At 37.8% G+C, this 19629-nt stretch overlaps 1 protein-coding gene across 2 annotated transcripts; it reads left to right on the top strand.

The window, feature by feature from the left end:
* Positions 1-292: 292 nt before the first annotated feature.
* tmem86a (transmembrane protein 86A) lies at positions 293-13718 on the top strand. Of its 2 annotated transcripts, XM_089127966.1 has the most exons (4): positions 293-458; positions 957-1028; positions 4475-4739; positions 6744-13718. In XM_089127966.1, the coding sequence occupies exons 2-4, from the start codon at positions 1008-1010 to the stop codon at positions 7169-7171; spliced, it is 714 nt and encodes a 237-aa protein (XP_088984092.1). In that variant the 5' UTR covers positions 293-458; positions 957-1007; the 3' UTR covers positions 7172-13718. The 2 variants fall into 2 exon arrangements, with proteins under 2 accessions (XP_088984092.1, XP_039519052.1); XM_039663118.2 differs by lacking the exon at positions 957-1028 and having other exon boundaries at positions 299-458.
* Positions 13719-19629: the final 5911 nt, after the last annotated feature.

Below are 19629 nucleotides of genomic sequence, written 5' to 3'. Positions count from 1 at the left end.
ACATTGTTTTTTAATGCCACCACACGGTGTCGATATAGATCCACGAAACAATTATGCGGTCTGTTTACTTAACTAAATATCGTTTTATTAACATCCTGAATTTCTTTTTATAGAAGTCACATTTTATATATATATATTAGAAACAGCCGTTGACAATCAAACACTAAAGACACGATAAAAGGAAGAAACGGTTCCAGTTTAGACACTTGTGATGCAGGTAAACCCCGCCCACACGTCTGCGTTGTAAACACTTTCACGCGTTCTCATTGGCGGGCCACAGTACAGCTGACTTCTCTCCTCCCACTGATGATGGCCTGTCCCAAACACAAGACAAAAACAAATCGCGCATACAAAGGGACGTAAATATAAGCGGGTGCTCTCTGTTCGCCACGACCGATCTGTTCATCTTTCCCTTTGCAATTCAACCTCAGATAAAGATGGTTTCTCCGGTCACTGTGGTATGTATATGTTACCTATTTTGTCTAGTAAATAAGCTTTTCATTAAAACACCAATGTCTAATCGACATTATCACTTCATAAAGACGTGATATCAGTTAAATTGAGATATGCATTCAATACATTTTTGAAGTGACCATTTTAATTTCGAATTCATTACCTCTGCAAACCACTTATTCATATATCATATAAATATAAAAAATGATGCTTATAGTGACTTGTTTTTGTTGTTAAGAAGAACAATACACATACGCTGACATCACTGTTTATTTTATTTTATATTTGTGTCCATGCATCCTTGAGTCTGTTATATTGGGAATAACAATGAGCACGTGATTATGGGCCAGCATGCTCATGTTTACTTTACCTCGACTAACCATGTGCCATATGATGGTTTATTTATGCAAAGATTCCATTGATCTATAATTAAGTTAGCACTGTGCAATTTGCTCTGCAAGGTCTGCATTCTCAGTATGTCCCCATTTTCTCTGCTTTCAAAGGGCTTTATTCAGTAGAAACACTCGTGACGATCCTTCATTCCTCTTTCATGTATGCATTCTGCCTGGAAGAGCGTGAGTTCATGCGGTTTCTGAAGTGATCTAGTTGCACTGTTTCAGCAAAAGCTTTTGTTTCAAATGTACTGTGTTTTCAGCATCTCTTTTCACTAAATGATTGTTGTTGTTGTTGTTGTTGTTGTTGTTGTTGTTTTTTAAAATTATATTGTGTATGACCAACTAAATATGTTCTCAGACTATTTTTCATAAATATGAAATAGGGGCGAGTTATCGCGTGTTTTAGTTGGCCAAACTAGTTTGATATTTTATAGGCTTTTTGACTTTTTACATACAATACATTGTTTTGAGCTTTATAGATGTTTTACGGTTTCATTATTTCCCTGAAAAACTGCAGGTTCTCACTGTGACAACTTATCCCGTGTAGGCTTGGTTTCACAGATAGGGCTTAGATTTCATATTTATGAAAAAAGCCAGAATTAGGCCTCAATAAAATTAGGACATTTAAGTAGATTTTTATAAACATGCATTAGAAGGGGGGGGGGGGGGGGGAGCATTACTGGTGAGACAAAACAATGCCATTGACATTTGAGACATGTTAGAGCAAGTTGCTTTCGATTCAAAGAGCTCAACATGCATTTTAGTCTGGGACTATTTCTGTGAAACTGTGGTGTGACAACATGCCCCACAGCCTAATGAACTGTATATTGTTATCTATTTTATTTAGCAAATTGGGTTATTTTAAATGAGTTTATTAAAGGAGTAGTTCACTTTAAAAAAAAAAAAACTTTTGCTGATAATTTACTTCTTCAGTTAAAAGCTGATAATTTACTTCTTCATTCCAGGATTTTTCTCCATATAATGGACTTTATTGGGAACCAAACAGTTCAAGGTCCAAAAGACAGTTTCAGTGCAAACTTCAAACTGTTCAAAGGGCTTTAAACGATTCCAGACGATGAATAAAGGGTCTTATCAAGTGAAACGCTCGCTCATTAAAAAAAAAAAAGTTAACAAAGTTTAAGTTTTACAAGCTCAAATGGTCGCCTTGTTCTTGTTCTGTGATGCGCGTTCGTGACTCTCCTGTTCGAACTCGTTCATCAAAATGAACAAATCGAGTCATGACTCGTTTATTTAGTTCGTTGAATTAACCAAATGACAGGAAAAAAGATTCGTTCATTTTTTTAAACGACTTCGAAGAGGAGAGTCACGAATGCACATCACAGAACAGAGCAAGGTGACCATTTGAGCTTATAAAACTTTATTTATTTATTTTTTTAAATTGGCGATCGTTTCGCTTGATAAGACCCTTATTCATCGTCTGGTGTCATTTAAAGCCCTTTGAACAGTTTGCACTGAAACTGTCTTTTGGACCTTGAACCGTTTGGTTCCCATTGAAGTCCATTACATGGAGAAAAATCCTGGAATGTTTTCATCAAAAACCTTAATTTCTTTTCGACTGAAGAAACAATGACATGGATATCTTAGATGACATGGCGGTGAGTAAATTATCAGCAAAAGTTGTTTTTGTTTTTTAAAGTGAACTACTCACTTTTTAGTAAACAGACATTTCATACAGTTATTACTAGGACAGTCCCACCAGCACACTGGTTGTAGTGAATGGATCATTCCTTGTGAGGTTCACATGTACAACAACCTTTTCTTTATCAGCATATTTATAACCACAAAGTTTTACCACATCCATTTTAAAGAACTGCACCACATTTATAAAGAGCTCCAGCTGTGTGCACCATCTCTTCACATCAACTGGCTTGAAATTAAAAGTCTCTGTATTTCAGTGTGACCTTTCTCAGACTGCGGGGTACACCAGAATCTGATTAAAATGTACTCTGTCTAACAATAGCCTTTTTCCACTTCCCCCACGGGCTAAAGCTCAAACTACAAATTCCAAGACTAAGCCAAGACCAACTGTCATGGACTAAGAAGAGGATTAGGACAATAACATTTTTTCCCACCTTCAGTTAATATAGTTCATTGAAGCAGTTGTGTTATGTAACACATCTTGTTATTATTATACATAGTTACTGTTATGGGGTTGTTATTGATATTTACTCTTCTAAAGAACATGACCTACAATTTGCGCAAATTTTCTGCAAATGTTCAAAAAATCGTATTGCGTCCACCTGGAAAACAACCTCAGCAACCACTTAGCAACACATAGAAGCCATCTAGCAACATCCCAAAACATTATACAGTATACTGTAGTAGAACAAAACCTGTTTGTCATGAGAATAGGATTTTCAAGGTACCAAAATTTTGCTCAGTACCAATACCAGTCAAATTTCACGGTTCTCGGTACCATTTTCGGTACTGTAGCAAAAACTATTTTGTTGTAATATATATATATATATATATTTTATATATATATATATATATATATATATATATAATTTTAACTATTTAAAATAAATAAATGAAATGAGTTCATATTAATGATTACAAGTAATAATATGTTAAAACTAGGGCTGTCAAACGATTAATCACGATTAATCGCATCCAAAATAAAAGTTTGTGTTTACAAAGTACATAATGTGGGTGCACGGTGTATAATTTTATATATATATATATATATATATATATATACATATATATATATATATACATATATATATATATATATATATATATATATTTAAATACACACACATGCTTGTATGTATTTAAGAAATATTTTCATGTATACTGTATAGAGATTTATATATAATTTATATTATATATAAATATTTTATATATAAACAATATTATATATTTTTATCTTAAATATATACAAGCATGTGTGTCTATTTATATATATATATATATATATATATATATAATATAAAATAATTATACACAATGCACCCACATATATTATGTAAACACAAACTTTAATTTTGGATGCGATTAAACGCAATTAATCGTTTGACAACCCTACTTGAGAATATGATAAAAATCCAGTTCTACATGTATTAGTTACACATACATTTCTGTATGAAATATAATTTTAAGATTACACATGTTGCATTTATGACAGCTACTGTTTAATGTGGTGTGAAGTCTAGAATCACCCAGTTTTGTAATGGGGAGGTTGTGTAATCAGACTCATTTGACCCTATGGGTCACGAAACAAGCTGTATGTTCTTAAATAGTTGTGTATGTGGGTGTAAGTCAATACTTCATCCTTATTATTGTTGTTTGTTTTATGACCCTTCATCTACAGCACTTTGGTCAACTAATGTTGTTTTTAAATGTGCTCAAAACTTGGATAGAACGATGCCCAGTTCTTCCTACCTTGTTTACAGCAAAACTTTGACATATTGGGTTTGGTATCCTTTCTGAGATTTAACAATTGTCATATTCATATTCCGCATGGATCACATTTTACTGGAGTATTTTTATCACCTCCAATTGTTAAATGTAAAAGGAGCTCTGTGTCAGTCTTTCTGACTCACGTGATAGTGTGTTTCACTTCCCATGAATGCAGCTTCAATCTCTCTTTTGTCCTACAGGTCAAGAGCGAGGGTCCAAAGCTTGTTCCATTCTTCAAAGCCACTTGCGTCTACTTTGTTCTGTGGTTGCCCACCTCGAGCCCCACCTGGTACAGTGCCCTCATCAAATGCCTGCCCATCTTCTGTCTTTGGGTTTTTCTGCTCGCTCATGGCTTCAGCTTTTTAGGTGCCCACTCCAGTGCCAGGAAAATCCTGGCAGGACTTATTTTTTCAGCTTTGGGTGACGCATTTCTCATCTGGCAAGAACAAGGCTACTTTAGTCACGGTGAGTTAATACATTTGTTTTACTCTGATTTGATTAGAAAAGTAGCCTGGTTAAAACAAGACCATTCTCAGTTGTAACAGAGTTATGGTCAGGCAAGGCGTCATAGACAAATCATTTCCAGAGGGCCTTCGCCAACCGACATCGCGGATAGACCTAAAACCAATCAGGGCTAGGGGTGCGTTTCCCGAAAGCATCGTTAGCCAACTATGGTCGCAAGTTCCGTCGTTACCAATAGAGTTCAATGGAAATTGCGACCAACTTGTGACCATAGTTGGCTAACGATGCTTTCGGGAAACGCACCCCAGAGCGATGAAGGAGTTGACATATGCAGAGCGGCGGAGAAGTGTTGTTCCGAGTGTTGTTCTTTGCTTGGTTTTTAACAAAAAGGAAACGTTTAATTCGCTTAAAACAGACGCGATAGCTGATCCGAACGAGTGATGTTCGACGGCGGAATCCATCTTTGTAATGTAGGCAACAAAATCTGCTTCAAAATCCCAGCGCTGTCATCATCGTGTAAAGCCCGCCCCAACGTTTCTGATTGGTGCCTCGATTTCGACGGATTGGAAATGGGTTTGAATGAGCTCTTTGCCAGACCAACTTTCAGAGCAAATCTAAATTTGCAGGAAGTTGTCTGGGTTTTCCCAGGCTTTTAGAAAAGGATTAAGAGTCATTTTCTGTGTGTGTTGATGTGAAGGGAACGATGTATAATTCTGTTTATCGAAAGCTCTGTATCAATATAACACTTTAGCACTTTCAAAAATTATTAAATTAGTTTCTCTTTTAGTTTAAACTCTTTTAGTTTATTCTTAGCTAAAAACACTTAGTTCTTTCAAAAATATATGTGCTCATTAATGTATATTTACTTCGTTCAAGTAATAAAGTATTCTCGTGAGTGTATAATGTGCCATTGAAAATACATACGGGTAAGGGGTTCTAATGTCGGTCGCCATGTTGCCCCTCCATCTTGAAAGTACATTAGCCAAAGAGGGACATACCCTTTAATTCAAGCTTCGCCTTTCGCGTTTATGTTTGAGTTAACACTCACGGACGAGGTCGAACTGGAAGCCATGTTAATCTTGGACTACATTGGCCACCGTAGGAGTTAGTTAAAAACTAATATTCACTGGATGGTCATATACCCTTTTACCGCTAAATGGGGTAAAAATCACACAGTGTAGCTTTAAAGCGGACTGGTTTTATGCAAGTCTCCACTCTCAAGCAAGAAGTTTTTTGTTCCAACCCCGAACTATCATGCCTGTATCAGCGCCTCTTGTATTGAGACAGTAGTGTAGAGGTCCAATGATGTTTTTTTTTTTGGTCAAGGTTGAGGGTTGGGACAAACCGTTCTTGCCCAAAGATACCCTTGGGAACCACAGAGTTACTCAAGTTTTCCTTTGGATTAAACAACAGGGTTATGGTACAAAGACTAACACGTGTCTTGATATATCCTGTACAAGAGATATCAATGTGAAATTCTTTCATTCAGGAGTGTCCAATCCTGCTCCCGGAGACCTTCCTGCAGCGTTGATCTTTATCATATCCGAAGCTATTCTGGGTTTTCAGGATTGCTTGAAAGTTATTGTGTGTTGTAGGTCAACTCTGCAGGAAGGTTTCCCTCCAGGAGCAGGATTGTAATAGGGATGCACCAATACAAACATTTTGGCCGATATCGATAATTCTAAACTGGCCGATAAATCTGTATCCAAATGTTTATATCATTTTTGAGAGACTGGTTACAAAAACTAAAGTTTCATAAAGATTAAAAATTTTAAAATCCATGTCCCAAGGACACAATTACAATGATGTTCTGCATCGACTTGCTTTTTTTTTTAAAGTGATTCCAATCATACATCTGAAGAGTCTCAGCTGAAGGAAATAATTCATTACTTGTGGGCCGATACCGATAGGGTGGCCGATATATCGTGCATCCCTAGTTTGGACACCCCCTTCTTTCATTATGATGCTTTCATTGAATACTCAATTCAGTTGAATTTGCCTTGACAGGACTGCTAATGTTCGCCATCACCCACATTCTCTACTCTTCGGCCTTTGGGATGAAGCCCATCAACTCGAGAGCAGGTCTGGTCATCGCTGTTATCTCAGGCCTCAGCTACACCCTTCTTTACCCCTACCTCTCTGGTCCTTTTACCTACCTGGTGGCCGTTTACATCGCTCTCATCGGCTTCATGGGCTGGAGGGCCATTGCTGGAGTCCAGCTCGCAAATGACCTGTGGACCTGGACGAAGCTGTCGGCATGCCTCGGAGCCGTCCTCTTCATGGTATCCGACCTCACCATTGCCGTCAACAAGTTCTGCTTCCCTGTGCCCCACTCTCGAGCCATCATAATGGCGACCTACTATGCAGCACAGATGTTGATCGCACTGTCGGCAGTGGAATGTCAGGATGCCGATGCGTCTTGGAAAAGAGCCTGAGGGTCCATGCATTAACCAACCTTCCCCAAATGACTCAACATCAGTAGCAGCTGCACAGGTTAAAGTTCCACTTCCTGAAACCTCTGGTCCTCCCACAGTATTGGTTATAGTTGAAGAATCGCCTGTTTAAATCCATGTAAGACCAGACCAATGGGGGAGTTCTTGCTGTTTGATAGACTTGGTCTTTAGTCTATTGACTTAGTCAAGTCTCTCACCATAGTTCCTCAGTCTTACAATACTGCATTGGTTCCCTACATTCCTCTTAGTACCACTGTTTTGGTGTCAGGAAAGGACAAACAGTTTTTGAGTTCTGGTTACTAGATCCTCAATATAGCCTACTTCCTTACCTTAGCATGTTCTCCATTTCACCCGGTCTCTGATATGTTGTCCTCTTCAGATAGTCCTTGATGGCTTGTACTGTGAACAAAGAGAGTCTTGAGTGACTAGTCTTAATCGGGAACCTACTTTCAGTCCTGAAGAATGGACCAGCAAACAATACAAAGGGGCTGGTTTCCCCATCTCACCGTAGATTTCCCAAACGTAATCAGCGAGTAGAAGGAAATCATTTTATATTAAAGCAGATATGTTAGCGTAGTGCTGCTGTATTGGAAATCGATGCACAATCTTTGCTGTAGTATTGTGAGGTATACCTTACTGTTTATCATGTGTCACTGACACATTTTAAAGTGTTGATTTCGGTAGTACACGAACCGTCATGTCTAAATACACATGCGATGGAGTAGCCTAGTTGTCTTGGCTCAAATAGGCCATTAAGCCCAAATGACTGCAACCAGTGCTAGCGTTGTCTCTGGATGAGGCTATCCTTCACTAAAATTCGAGAAACTCTCATAAAAAGGGAAGGGAGATGCTGTCTGCTATCATTTTCTTTGGTTTCTGCCAAGTGAGCAGTATTGCTCAATACCTCTACCAAAAGGAAACAGCAAATACGTACAAGTTGTACTGTTAATCCTGTCTGTATAGTATCAGATAATATTTGTAAAGAGGGAGTGATGTCAGATGATACGCATGTATGATGCTTCCAACCACTCTTTATTTGTCTTTTGCCAGTAGGAAGCATCTTACTCAAGGGAAAGTGGGAAGCCCTGTGGTGGGCGAATGTCGTGTGTTTTAGATCTGTAAGCCAGTTCTTCTTTTTTTTCGTTTGGGGCTGTGCTGCATCAACTGAATCGCATACTAGGGTGAATCACAACATATCTGTAGACAAATTTCAGTACTAATTAAAAAGTTATATATTTTGCGTAAAGAAAATGTATATTTTAGCATCATGTGTTTTTCACGACATTCTCATCAGACCATAATGTAAAAAAAAATGCTGTCATTCCTGTAATGGACCCAGACGTTTTACTTTTGTTTATAATTCTTATTATTCTTGATGATGATTTTCAGTACTGTAATGAGAATTATTCTGAATTATTCATTGTTTTTTTTTCTTTATGGGACAACAAATACTAAAATAATGCAAAATATGTATTTTTCAAATCGCATTAAAGGGATAGTTCACTCTGAAATTAATTTTTAGTATGTTTTAGCTTACCTCAAGGGCATTCAAGATGTAGGTGTTTTTGTTTCCACAGTGTTTTCAATTTTGATATTTTTAGGTCAAACCGTTCTTGTCTGTCAATCATATAATGGAGGTCTATGGGGGTCCTCCTCAAACAGCATGCACAGAGAAGTCCAAATTAAACATGATTTAAGACACAAAATGAGCGGTTTGTGTGAGAAAACGAACAGTATTGATATTGTTTTTACCTCTTTAACCACAGCCACGTCCAAGTGATCTGAGGCCGCGGGCGCTTCGGTCTGCGCAAGCGCCGGATGTGATCTCTCGCGCGGTTGCGAAAAATATTCAACCTTGTCTTTTAATATATTGAAATCGTCTTCCATTGCGATTTCCTGTATATCTAAATATGTTTAGATCTTCACAATAAAGGGTAACGCTTCCGAAATCTCTGTGCAAACAATGAGCGACGTACACGCGCGAGAGATCACTTCCAGCGTTTTCCGTCACTTGCGCAAACCGAAGCGCCTGTGCCCTCAGATCACTTGGACGTGACTGTGATTACAAGAGGTAAAAACAATATAAATACTGTTCGTTTTCTCACACAAAACGCTCGTTTCGTGTCTTAGGCCATCAATGTGTACTTACATTTACGAGTCATTAAATTATGTTTAATTTGGACTTCTCTGTGCATGCTCTTTGAGGTGGACCCCATATACCTCCATTATATGACTGACAGACAAGAACGGTTTGACCTAAACATATCAAAATTGAAAATACTGTGGAAACAAAGACACCTACATCTTGGATGCCCTTGAGGTAAGCTAAAACATATCAAAAATGTATTTGAAAGTGAACTATCCCTTTAATGGAAAATTATTATAATTAATATGAGTGCGATAAATATCAATATCAACAAATGAAAACTGGTACTAAACTAGGCTACATTTTAATTATGTAAAATATTCTGTTTTGGGGGGTGAGATATGACCTGGACATTTTTCAGACAGGCTTTGTGAGATTCTGTACTGGACTTATTATCAGTTGATTCAAACTGATCGTTGTTTTATTCATACGTCTCAAAAAAGGATCATCAACTTGATCCTTCACTGATGCTAAATGAGGGAACCGTCAGCCATGATGGGAAATGCTGCTTGGTCTGATATGTACTCAGCTGTTGTACCCTCAGGTGTGAGTGGAAATGCGCTTTGAATGAAAACACAGCGGATCACTCAACGGTGGTCCATTTTAAAGTCATATGGCATCCACAACCTGGTCGTGTTGCACGGGACAGCAACATCCAGTGTACACTGGTGTGTTCAGCAAACAAAACCTTGAACATTTCCAGTGGAATTCTTTGTATGTTTAATTACTCTAAATACATTTTTAATTCAATGAATAACATTTTGCTTCTCAAGTAATACAAGCCAAAAAAACACATTAAATATGGCATCTACACTTCTAGCATACTGAGACCGGCACAAACGCTCCTGTCGCTATCAGCACGCGCTCAACCCTCGAGAATCAGCTAGCCTATTTTTACACATTTGCTTAATGCCAAGTTTCATAGGTTCCCTATACAGGGGTCACACTGTCAGCAAACCGTTTCAGCTTAGCCGGGGGAAAAAAACGTACATGATTTGCAAAGTCATCAAAACAGAATGTCATTTCAGAGCCACTGTGTCCCACACTACGAATCAGTAATGTGTTGAGAAGGTCTGCGAATGACATTTTGAGTGAGTTTGTAATTATTCGTAGGATGGGTCTCGTGAAAATAAGAGTTGAAAAGACCCCATGAAGTGTCCCTTAATCTCGTTTCACAGGCTTTTCAAGCTAATTCTCATAGCAGATGCCATGTGACCATTTTGTAATGGTAGTTTAGAAAGTCAGTATTCCTCTTCTATACTTAGCGTTTCTTTTGTTCTTTGTTTGCAACCTGCTGCCACCTCCCAGATGGTTAAGAGTTCGACCTCGCCTGGTCGTTTCCTTCTCTATTGTGTGAATGCGAGCTCCGAAGAGGAGAACAGGTGCCTTCTGTTTCCCTCACTGAAATGCTGTCCTTTGAGAAGCGTGGAGACAGTCACTGGCACGGGGAAGATTTCCTTTCCATCTGGCTTTGCTTTAGCTTGCGACCTTATTCAAATGGCAGTGAGCGCGATCGTTTTACCCCTTCTGTCAGCACTCGGGTGTTTGATGCTTTTGTGACGGGTCGAGGGGGATGAAACTGAATGCTGGGCGTTCATTGGGTTCAGTATTGATGACTGTGTTTAGGTAAAGCAGTCCTGTTGTTAAAGATAATGAGGAATAATCCACTTGGTTCAGGCCGAGCACACCATTGAGGGGTGTACTGTAAATATTTGGACTTTTAGATTATACCTTTGTATAACTTTCAGGATATTATCTTTATGAGTTTGAGGCCTGAAACTTACTCTACGCAAACGCTGGATGCAATTCATAAAGTCCGATTGTGAAAATATGAAACGTGTCAGGTGACAGTTCATGACGTGACGTGTTGCATTCTCAGCGTCACCACAAGGGGTGCTATAAACTGTGTTCATCTACGGTCGGGGTTTTTTCTGTCAACGGTTTAAAGGATTAGTTCACTTTTAACAAAACTTTTGCTGATAATTTACTCACCCCCATGTCATCCAAGATGTCCATGTCTTTCTTTCATCATTAGAAAAGAAATTAAGGTTTTTGATGAAAACATTCCAGGACCCTTCGAGTTGTGACTCGAAAAAAGATTTGTTAATTTTGATGAAAAAGTTTGAACAGGAGAGTCATGAACGCTCATCACAGAACAGAGCAAGGCGAGGATTTGTGCTTATAAAACCGATGATTTCACTTCATAAGACCCTTATTCATCGTCTGGTGTCGTTTAAAGCCCTTTGAAGCTGCACTGAAACTCTCATTTGGACCTTGAACCGTTTGGTTCCCATTGAAGTCCATTATATGGAGAAAATCCTGGAATGTTTTCATCAAAAACCTTAATTTCTTTTCGACTGAAGAAAGAAAGACGTGGATATCTTGGATGACATGGGGGTGAGTAAATTTTTAGCAAAAGTTTTTTTTTTTTTTAAAGTGAACTACTCCTTTAAAGAGCATCCTATGGAAGCTTGAATAAAAAATAAAAAAGATTAGAGTGATTTTTTTTTTATCTCACAATTCAGACTTTTTTTTCTCGCAATTCTGACTTTATATCTTACAAAACTCGCTTTTTTTATTTTTTAAACAAGCTTCCATAGCATCTTACTCAGCAATTTAGTTAAAATTAATTAAATAAATGGCATGTTTATAGCTAGCAACTTGAACAAACAAAACTATGAAGATAACTAAAATGAAAACCATAGCATCCCCCCAACGGACAATAATGTTGTTTAGAAGCACAAATGTTTTTTGTCATTCATCAGCTGCAAAAACTCCTTCTGAAAGTGATTCCAACGGTAACGTTCCTCTGTGTCGTTATCGTTATCGTTGTGCTGTGAATTTGACTATTCTTGTGGAATGATGATTAAAACATTATAGTTATTGTCCTTGGTGTGAGTGGGCCTTAACACATCTGTAGCCTGTTGCGTACAGTATATTGCTGGCCTTACAGTGGTATTTAGTACAGTTTCATTCCTTGTGGAGGAAGCTCTCAATGAATCTTTAATCTAAACTTTGCATCATAGTATAAAATGCACTTTTAAAATACGTCCTTTCAGTGTTTTGTTGCTGTCTTTTGTCACTAATATAAAAGCTTTCTTCCTAAACCCTAGTGAGCAACCATTTTGTCTGCTGTCTCAGTTAGATTGAACATCAGTGACTGACAGGAGTCTCGCATTAGCATGTTGCTAAGCTAACGCAATAGCACGTCAGTATGCTCACAACACACCTTTTATTGTTTAACTAGTGTTTATCAATGTGTTTTCAGTATTGAGTGAAATTTAAGTATTTATAATTAACATTTCTTTCAACCAATCCTCCATTTTGGATTGATTTTTCAGACAGTGTTTTCGAGGATTGCATTCTCTGTTAAAGATAGCTAAATGCTAATTAGCTAATTGATATATCTGAGAATGTACACTTCATGATGGAAGCACCTATGATGCCTTGAAATGCTGTATAGGTATAGAGCTCACTTAGTTTTAGTATTCAGACATTAGATTTGAGGAGGGAAAAAAACATTTGATTTCTTATTTATTAAGTTTGTTGTTGTTTTTGCTTTAACACAGTTTTTTTTTTGCTAACATCTGCCACGAACATTGTGTACAATCACAACTTTACCAAATTTGCTTTATATTATTCTGTATCACCTCTGCCTGTAAGAGTAAATCCAAGGCTATATGCTGTTAACATACTAACATAAAATATAGTAGGCTATAATCCTGTGTTTCCATCTTATGAGAAAGTCTTATAAGATACCAGTGTAATAACATTATTATTATTATTATTCCACAAAGCTGATGGTAACCACTGTCCAGTACTAAAAGCATATACTGCAATATGTTGGATTTCACATTTACAGTTACAGAAAAGTATAAAGCATCTAAGCTGGACCAATATTGTATAGAGTTTTTGGAATTGAATATATGTAAAAAAAATATATATATATATTTTATGACTATGCTGTATGTAAGGCAGTGACAATACTTTGGTTGTGAAAGCTGTGCAGTTGTAATTACAATCTTTAAAAATCAAAAAATGAATTCTTAAGGAGGTTTTATGGTCTGTGAACAATATTACTACATAAGGGAAACACATATTTATTGGAGTACCTCTCTCTCTTGCTATATATCTATATATTTTTTACATTTGACCCATAACATTGTAAAGTTACCATTATGTTGTGAACGAATGCTGTTTTTTAGATGTGTAGATGTGAGGTCTATTCAATATTTTGCCTTATTGTTACTATCAAGTAGTTAAAAGTATTTCCTTTTGTGATTGTGTTAAAGGACTGTAGTGCTCCTTTACTATAGTGATACTGCTGTGAATGTGATTCAGTCCAAGTAAGAAATAAATGCAACTGCAATGCAACTGAAAACATGTTACAAGTGTGTTTGTCTCATTATTGTCAATTGTAAAAAGATGATGAACCCTCAAAGGGACAGTCAGTGTTGGGGTAACACATTACACGAGTTAATTACAGTAAGTTTTAAATTCACAACAAAATCTCTGAATTATTTTTTTCAACTGAGTACCGCTAGTTATAGTTTTTCCATTTATTGACTGACACTCATTCTGTTCGCATGTTGAGAGAAACCGTGAGTATGTGCAGAGGCGTTGTGTGTGCAGTGTAAACATGATTCTTATTATAGATCTAATCTAGACTTGTAAACATGCATTTACAGATTCAGTTTTCCTCAAAATGAATAAAAACTGTGAAATGCATATTTAAAACCTAAGGTCTTTTCTGCCGATTTTTAATGATGTAGTAAATAAACATTACATTTGTTTTGTATGTAATAAAAAGTGTAAAAAGGCCTGCGTCTTTCTTTATATTTCCTTCAGCCTGAGGTGTATTCATTTCACTGTTGGGCCTTGTTTACACCTGGTATTAAGATGCGTTTTGGTCGATCGGATCACAAGTAGACGATGGAGACACATTCCCGTCTACACCTGGTGTTTTAATCCGACTCTTTTGTCCACTTTCAACCACTTCTGTCCTGATTTCTTCGATGGGAGGGTCTATATAGTAAATGTATATATTTTTTTATGTTTTGACGAATTAAGCTCACACAATTTACTTATGAACACGAAAGGAGACAATGGAAAAACATACGGAGAGCAGCAGCTTTCATTTCTGCTCTGACAGCCACAAGACCACAACTAAGCTGTGAGTGTGTGTTAGAAATCAGGAACGGAGAGAAGACATTGTGCTTGGTACGTTTTTTGTTTGTCTTCAAACCAAACTTGGTTCTCCAGCTGACAAAGTTATAATCTCTTCTGGTAAGCACACTTCCCATAATGTTTACGCATGAGATCAGTAGGCAGAGAGAAGATGGTATTTTGTGGCATTCGACCACATGAATGTTTACACTACAAAAGCAATCCAGTCAAATACCAGACTGATCTCATGAAGTAGCATGTGTATGACACGCCAATTCGTATTTCCATTTTTGGCGTGCTATCAAGACGCATAATCGCCTTTCAGCGTGTTTATGAACGCCGTTGACTTAACGTAATATAAATATATGACTTCCCTCAACCCCGTCCCTAAACCTAACCATCACTGGGGTTAATGGCATTTATGACTGTTCCCTTACCATTCTAGGTAAAAAAAAGATATGACTTACCTCAACCCCATCCCTAAACTTAACCGTCACTGGGGTTAATGCCATTTATGACTGGAGATTTGACTGCGTGTACGGACACGCGGAATGACGCATGCAGACGTTAATGGCGTAGACATATACGCATACACGCGGATAGCTCAAAATGCGCAGAGATAACACGCCACCTGACTCGAAAGTGGCGTATATGTTTAGGCAAAAGTCATGATGTCACGTTGCAAATACGTATTCGACTACCTCTGGAAGTGATTGAAAGAGGACAAACTTAAAGGGATAGTTCACTTTGAAATTAATTTTTGATATGTTTTATCTTACCTCAAGGGCATCCAAGATGTAGGTGTCTTTGTTTCCGCAGTATTTTCAATTTTGATATGTTTAGGTCAAACCGTTCACATAATGGAGGTATATGGTCACCACCTCACAGAGCATGCGCAGAGAAGTCCAAATTAAAAATGATTTAATGACTAAATGTAAGTACACACTGATGGCCTAAGACACGAAACGAGCGGTTTGTGTGAGAAAACGAACAGTATTTATATCGTTTTTACCTCTTGTAACCACAGCCATGTCCACAGATCTGAAGGCACGTGCGCTTTGTGGCTGTGATTTCAAGAGGTAAAAACGATATAAATACTGTTCGTTTTCTCACACAAACCGCTCGTTTCGTTTCTTAGGCCATTAATGTGTACTTACATTTAGTCATTAAATCATGTTTCATTTGGACTTCTCTGTGCATGCTCTTTGAGGTGGTGACCATAGACCTCCATTATATGACTGACAGACAAGAACGGTTTGACCTAAAAATATCAAAATTGAAAATACTGGAAACAAAGACACCGACATCTTGGATGCCCTTGAGGTAAGCTAAAACATATCAAAAATTTATTTCAAAGTGAACTATCCCTTTAAAACATTTTAGACCCCGTTTACACCTGTACTATATTTAGTGTCGTCAACTTGTGATCCAATCCACCAAAACGCAGCTTAATACCAGGTGTAAACAGGGCCTTTACATTTGCAAAAACTAATTTTTTTTAATTTTTATTACAAATGTTATTATTTTTATTTATGTGAAAAGTATGCAAAAGGAATCTAGAACTTATAATGCAACGTATAGTTGCTTTTTGGCATTTTTTTTTTTTTTTTGGTCCTATTTTAATCTTGACCATTCCAGTCCCCATCCACTTCCATTTTATGGAAAAGAGCAGCTTGAACATGCTTGATCTCATTTTGTGCTCCACAGATGAAAGAAAATCAGATGAGTTTGGAACATCATCAGGTTGAATAAAATGAAGACATAATTTCTGCTAACCACTTTCCTTTTGACTATTGTGTAGATAAGTGTCTAGAGGAGGATAGATCGCTTTTCAACTATCATTCACAGGTGGGACAGTGCAATGACCAGACAAAGCAGTCAACCGGATATCATAGAGCTCGTATTGAATTACATACACTTTGACTGTTGTGAAACCCAAACTTTGTACTGGTTAAACTTAGATAACTATGTTTAACAACATTTAAACAATATCTTTACAATGTGGGTCTAACATTAGTTTGAGTCTGTTTTACATTTCAAAAGATTTGACAGGAAAATACATTCAAACTAAGACAGGACAGCCTGTCCTCTCTATTACAAAGTCCGACTGGTGTGTCCAGCATGAGATTTGGATTTCCTGTGTGGAAACACTGGTCTAAAGACCAGCATTTGGGAAGGCTTGCCCAGGTCAGATGCAAGTGAGCTGAATACTGATGATCCTGTCCTACAACGGCTGACGGTTGTGGAATATGAATTTCATGAAGAGCATTGGTGATCAAAAGACAAGACACCTAGTGGTCAAGAAGAGCAGTGCAGCGTACTATTTGACATAACATTTGTGTATTGTTACCTTGTGTAGTCATTAAAGTCTTGTTTTCACTTTTTTCTGTTAATTCTTAAACACCTCTATTGTAAACACCCAGTTACTTTGTTGATGTATTACACAATTGCTTTGTAAATGAACATGTTGGCAACATTTACCTCAGTGCCTCAGGTTCATTCCTCATTCAACAAATCATACAAACTATAATGGATCCAATTGTGGAAAGTAAGGTGGTGATTTTCTTGTGGCAACAATAATCGTTAAATCATGTGAACAAAACCTTTATTGACAATTAATGATCTATGAGGCTGTTTAACCTTTCTTAAAAATCCCCCGAAGCAAGGAAAATAAATGTCATGTGGTTAAAAGCACAGTTTCTGGCGTGACTAAGAGTTCATAAATGTAACCTTGAAGTAGCCTTTGGTTCTCAATGGCAGCTTTAAACTTAATCATTAATAAAATATCACTCTTGTCTCGGTCATTCTGTCTCAGGGCGTCATTGAGGAGTATTGATCCCGGCTTTCACCTTTTGCTTTCCTTAGCCTATGTATTGAGCGTTTCTTTCCTAGAATTCTTTAAAAAAAAAGAGACTCTGGAAGAAATTGGTCCTCTTTATCTGAAGCCAAATAAACAACCAAAATGTTTCCAGTTATCAACATTGCAAATCTTCTAATTGTTGGTGCCAGACGGGCCTCTCTGAGTATTTCACAATCTGCTCAGTTACTGGGATTTTCACGCACAACCATTTCTAGGGTTTACAAAGAATCGTGTGAAAAGAGAAAAGCATCCAGTATGCAGCAGTCCTGTGGGTGAAAATGCCTTGTTGATGCTAGAGGTCAGAGGAGAATGGGCCGACTGATTCAAGCTGATAGAAGAGCAACTTTGACTGAAATAACCACTCGTTACAACCGAGGTATGCAGCAAAGCATTTGTGAAGCCACAACACACACAACCTTGAGGCGGATGGGCTACAACAGCAGAAGACCCCACCGGGTACCACTCATCTCCACTACAAATAAGAAAAAGAGGCTACAATTTGCAAGAGCTCACCAAAATTGGACAGTTGAAGACTTGAAACATGTTGCCTGGTCTGATGATTCTCGATTTCTGTTGAGACATTCAGATGGTAGAGTCAGAGTTTGGCGTAAACAGAATGAGAACATGGATCCATCATGCCTTGTTACCGCTGTGCAGACTGGTGGTGGTGGTGTAATGGTGTGCGGGATGTTTTCTTGGCACACTTTAGTCCCCTTAGTGCCAATTGGGCATCGTTTAAATGCCACGGCCTACCTGAGCATTGATTCTGACCATGTCCATCCCTTTATGGCCACCATGTCCCCATCCTCTGATGGCTACTTCCAGCAGGATAATGCACCATGTCACAAAGATCAAATTATTTCAAATTGGTTTCTTGAACATAACAATGAGTTGACTGTACTAAAATGGCCCCACAGTCACCAGATCTCAACCCAATAGAGCATCTTTGGGATGTGGTGGAACGGGAGCTTCGTGCCCTGGATGTGCATCCCACAAATCTCCATCAACTGGAAGATGCTATCCTATCAATATGGGCCAATATTTCTAGAGAATGCTTTCAGCACCTTGTTGAATCAATGCCATGTAGAATTAAGGCAGTTCTGAAGGCGAAAGACACAGTATTAGTATGGTGTTCCTAATAATCCTAATAATAAGGTGAGTGTATACATACAGTATATTTTTTAAAATGTAATAGACATTTATAACACTATACGTTCTGTACCTTGGCAGTCAATGACGAAAAAACAAAACAAAAACCCTGAATAAACATTGCCGAGTTTTTCTTGACTGCAATTTGATTTCTTTCTCTCAACGTAATCAATCTCTCTATATTTCTTTCCTTTTTCGGAAAGTCGTGAAACCGCTATCTTGCTTACTTTGGTATTTGGTATTTGTATATTGTATACATGTATGATTACTAATGTAGGAGAGACCTGATATGATTGTAACGCTTTTTGATGTAGCATCTGTAACTCACTGAATTTTTGGAGCTATAGTTTCATAGCTATAGTACCTACATTTATATACAACAAAGCCACCAATTCAAACTTCTTTAAGAATACTCCAGTCCTTATAAGTTGGTGTGCCTGAAGAAAACGGGGCAGAAAACACGGATATCCAGGAAACCAGGGAGAACCATTACACTAGAAGCCAGCGAGAGCACTCAGAAATGCAGTGTGACACATACATGACTTTGCAACGAATGATTGAATATACATGGCTTATATATGCAGGGTTAACAAGGATAATGAGACACAGCTGAATCTAATCAAACATAATGAGAGTGAGCAATGGGAAATTATTGCTGAGTCCCAATTCGCCAACTGAGGGTATCTTTACACGGAAACGATCCTGAAGAGAAAACGAAAAAGTGGCGTTGCATCATCACTTTTTATTCTACGTTTAGACGAGCGAAATTCAATGTAGTATGCACTCCAGGCGGCTAGGAGTGCATACTACAACAACACCAAGTCCACGCGCCTGCGTACAACCTTCCCTGTCAAGCAGACTTTTGCGTTTTTACCATTTACATGGGAACGTGGCGGTGGAGCGTTTTTAAGATTTCGACTCTAGAGGGTGGTTTCACTTTTTGGCGTTTTTAAGTCTCAAAAACGCTGTCGCCGTGTAAACGAAAGGCACAGCCGATAAAATATTTTTACGTTTTCACCCGCGAGTGTTCTCGTGTAAACAGGGCCTAATACTATGCCCTAAAATTATGTACTGTCTTTGTGAAGAAAAGGTACATACTTTTGAGTGTGTAGTAAAAGA

This window comes from Pimephales promelas, chromosome 25, assembly GCF_988280905.1.
Source record: "Pimephales promelas chromosome 25, fPimPro1.hap1.1, whole genome shotgun sequence".
Classification (NCBI taxonomy): domain Eukaryota; kingdom Metazoa; phylum Chordata; class Actinopteri; order Cypriniformes; family Leuciscidae; genus Pimephales; species Pimephales promelas.
The sequence above is the reverse complement of the archived record's forward strand: the minus strand, read 5'-3'. Positions and strand labels throughout refer to the sequence as shown.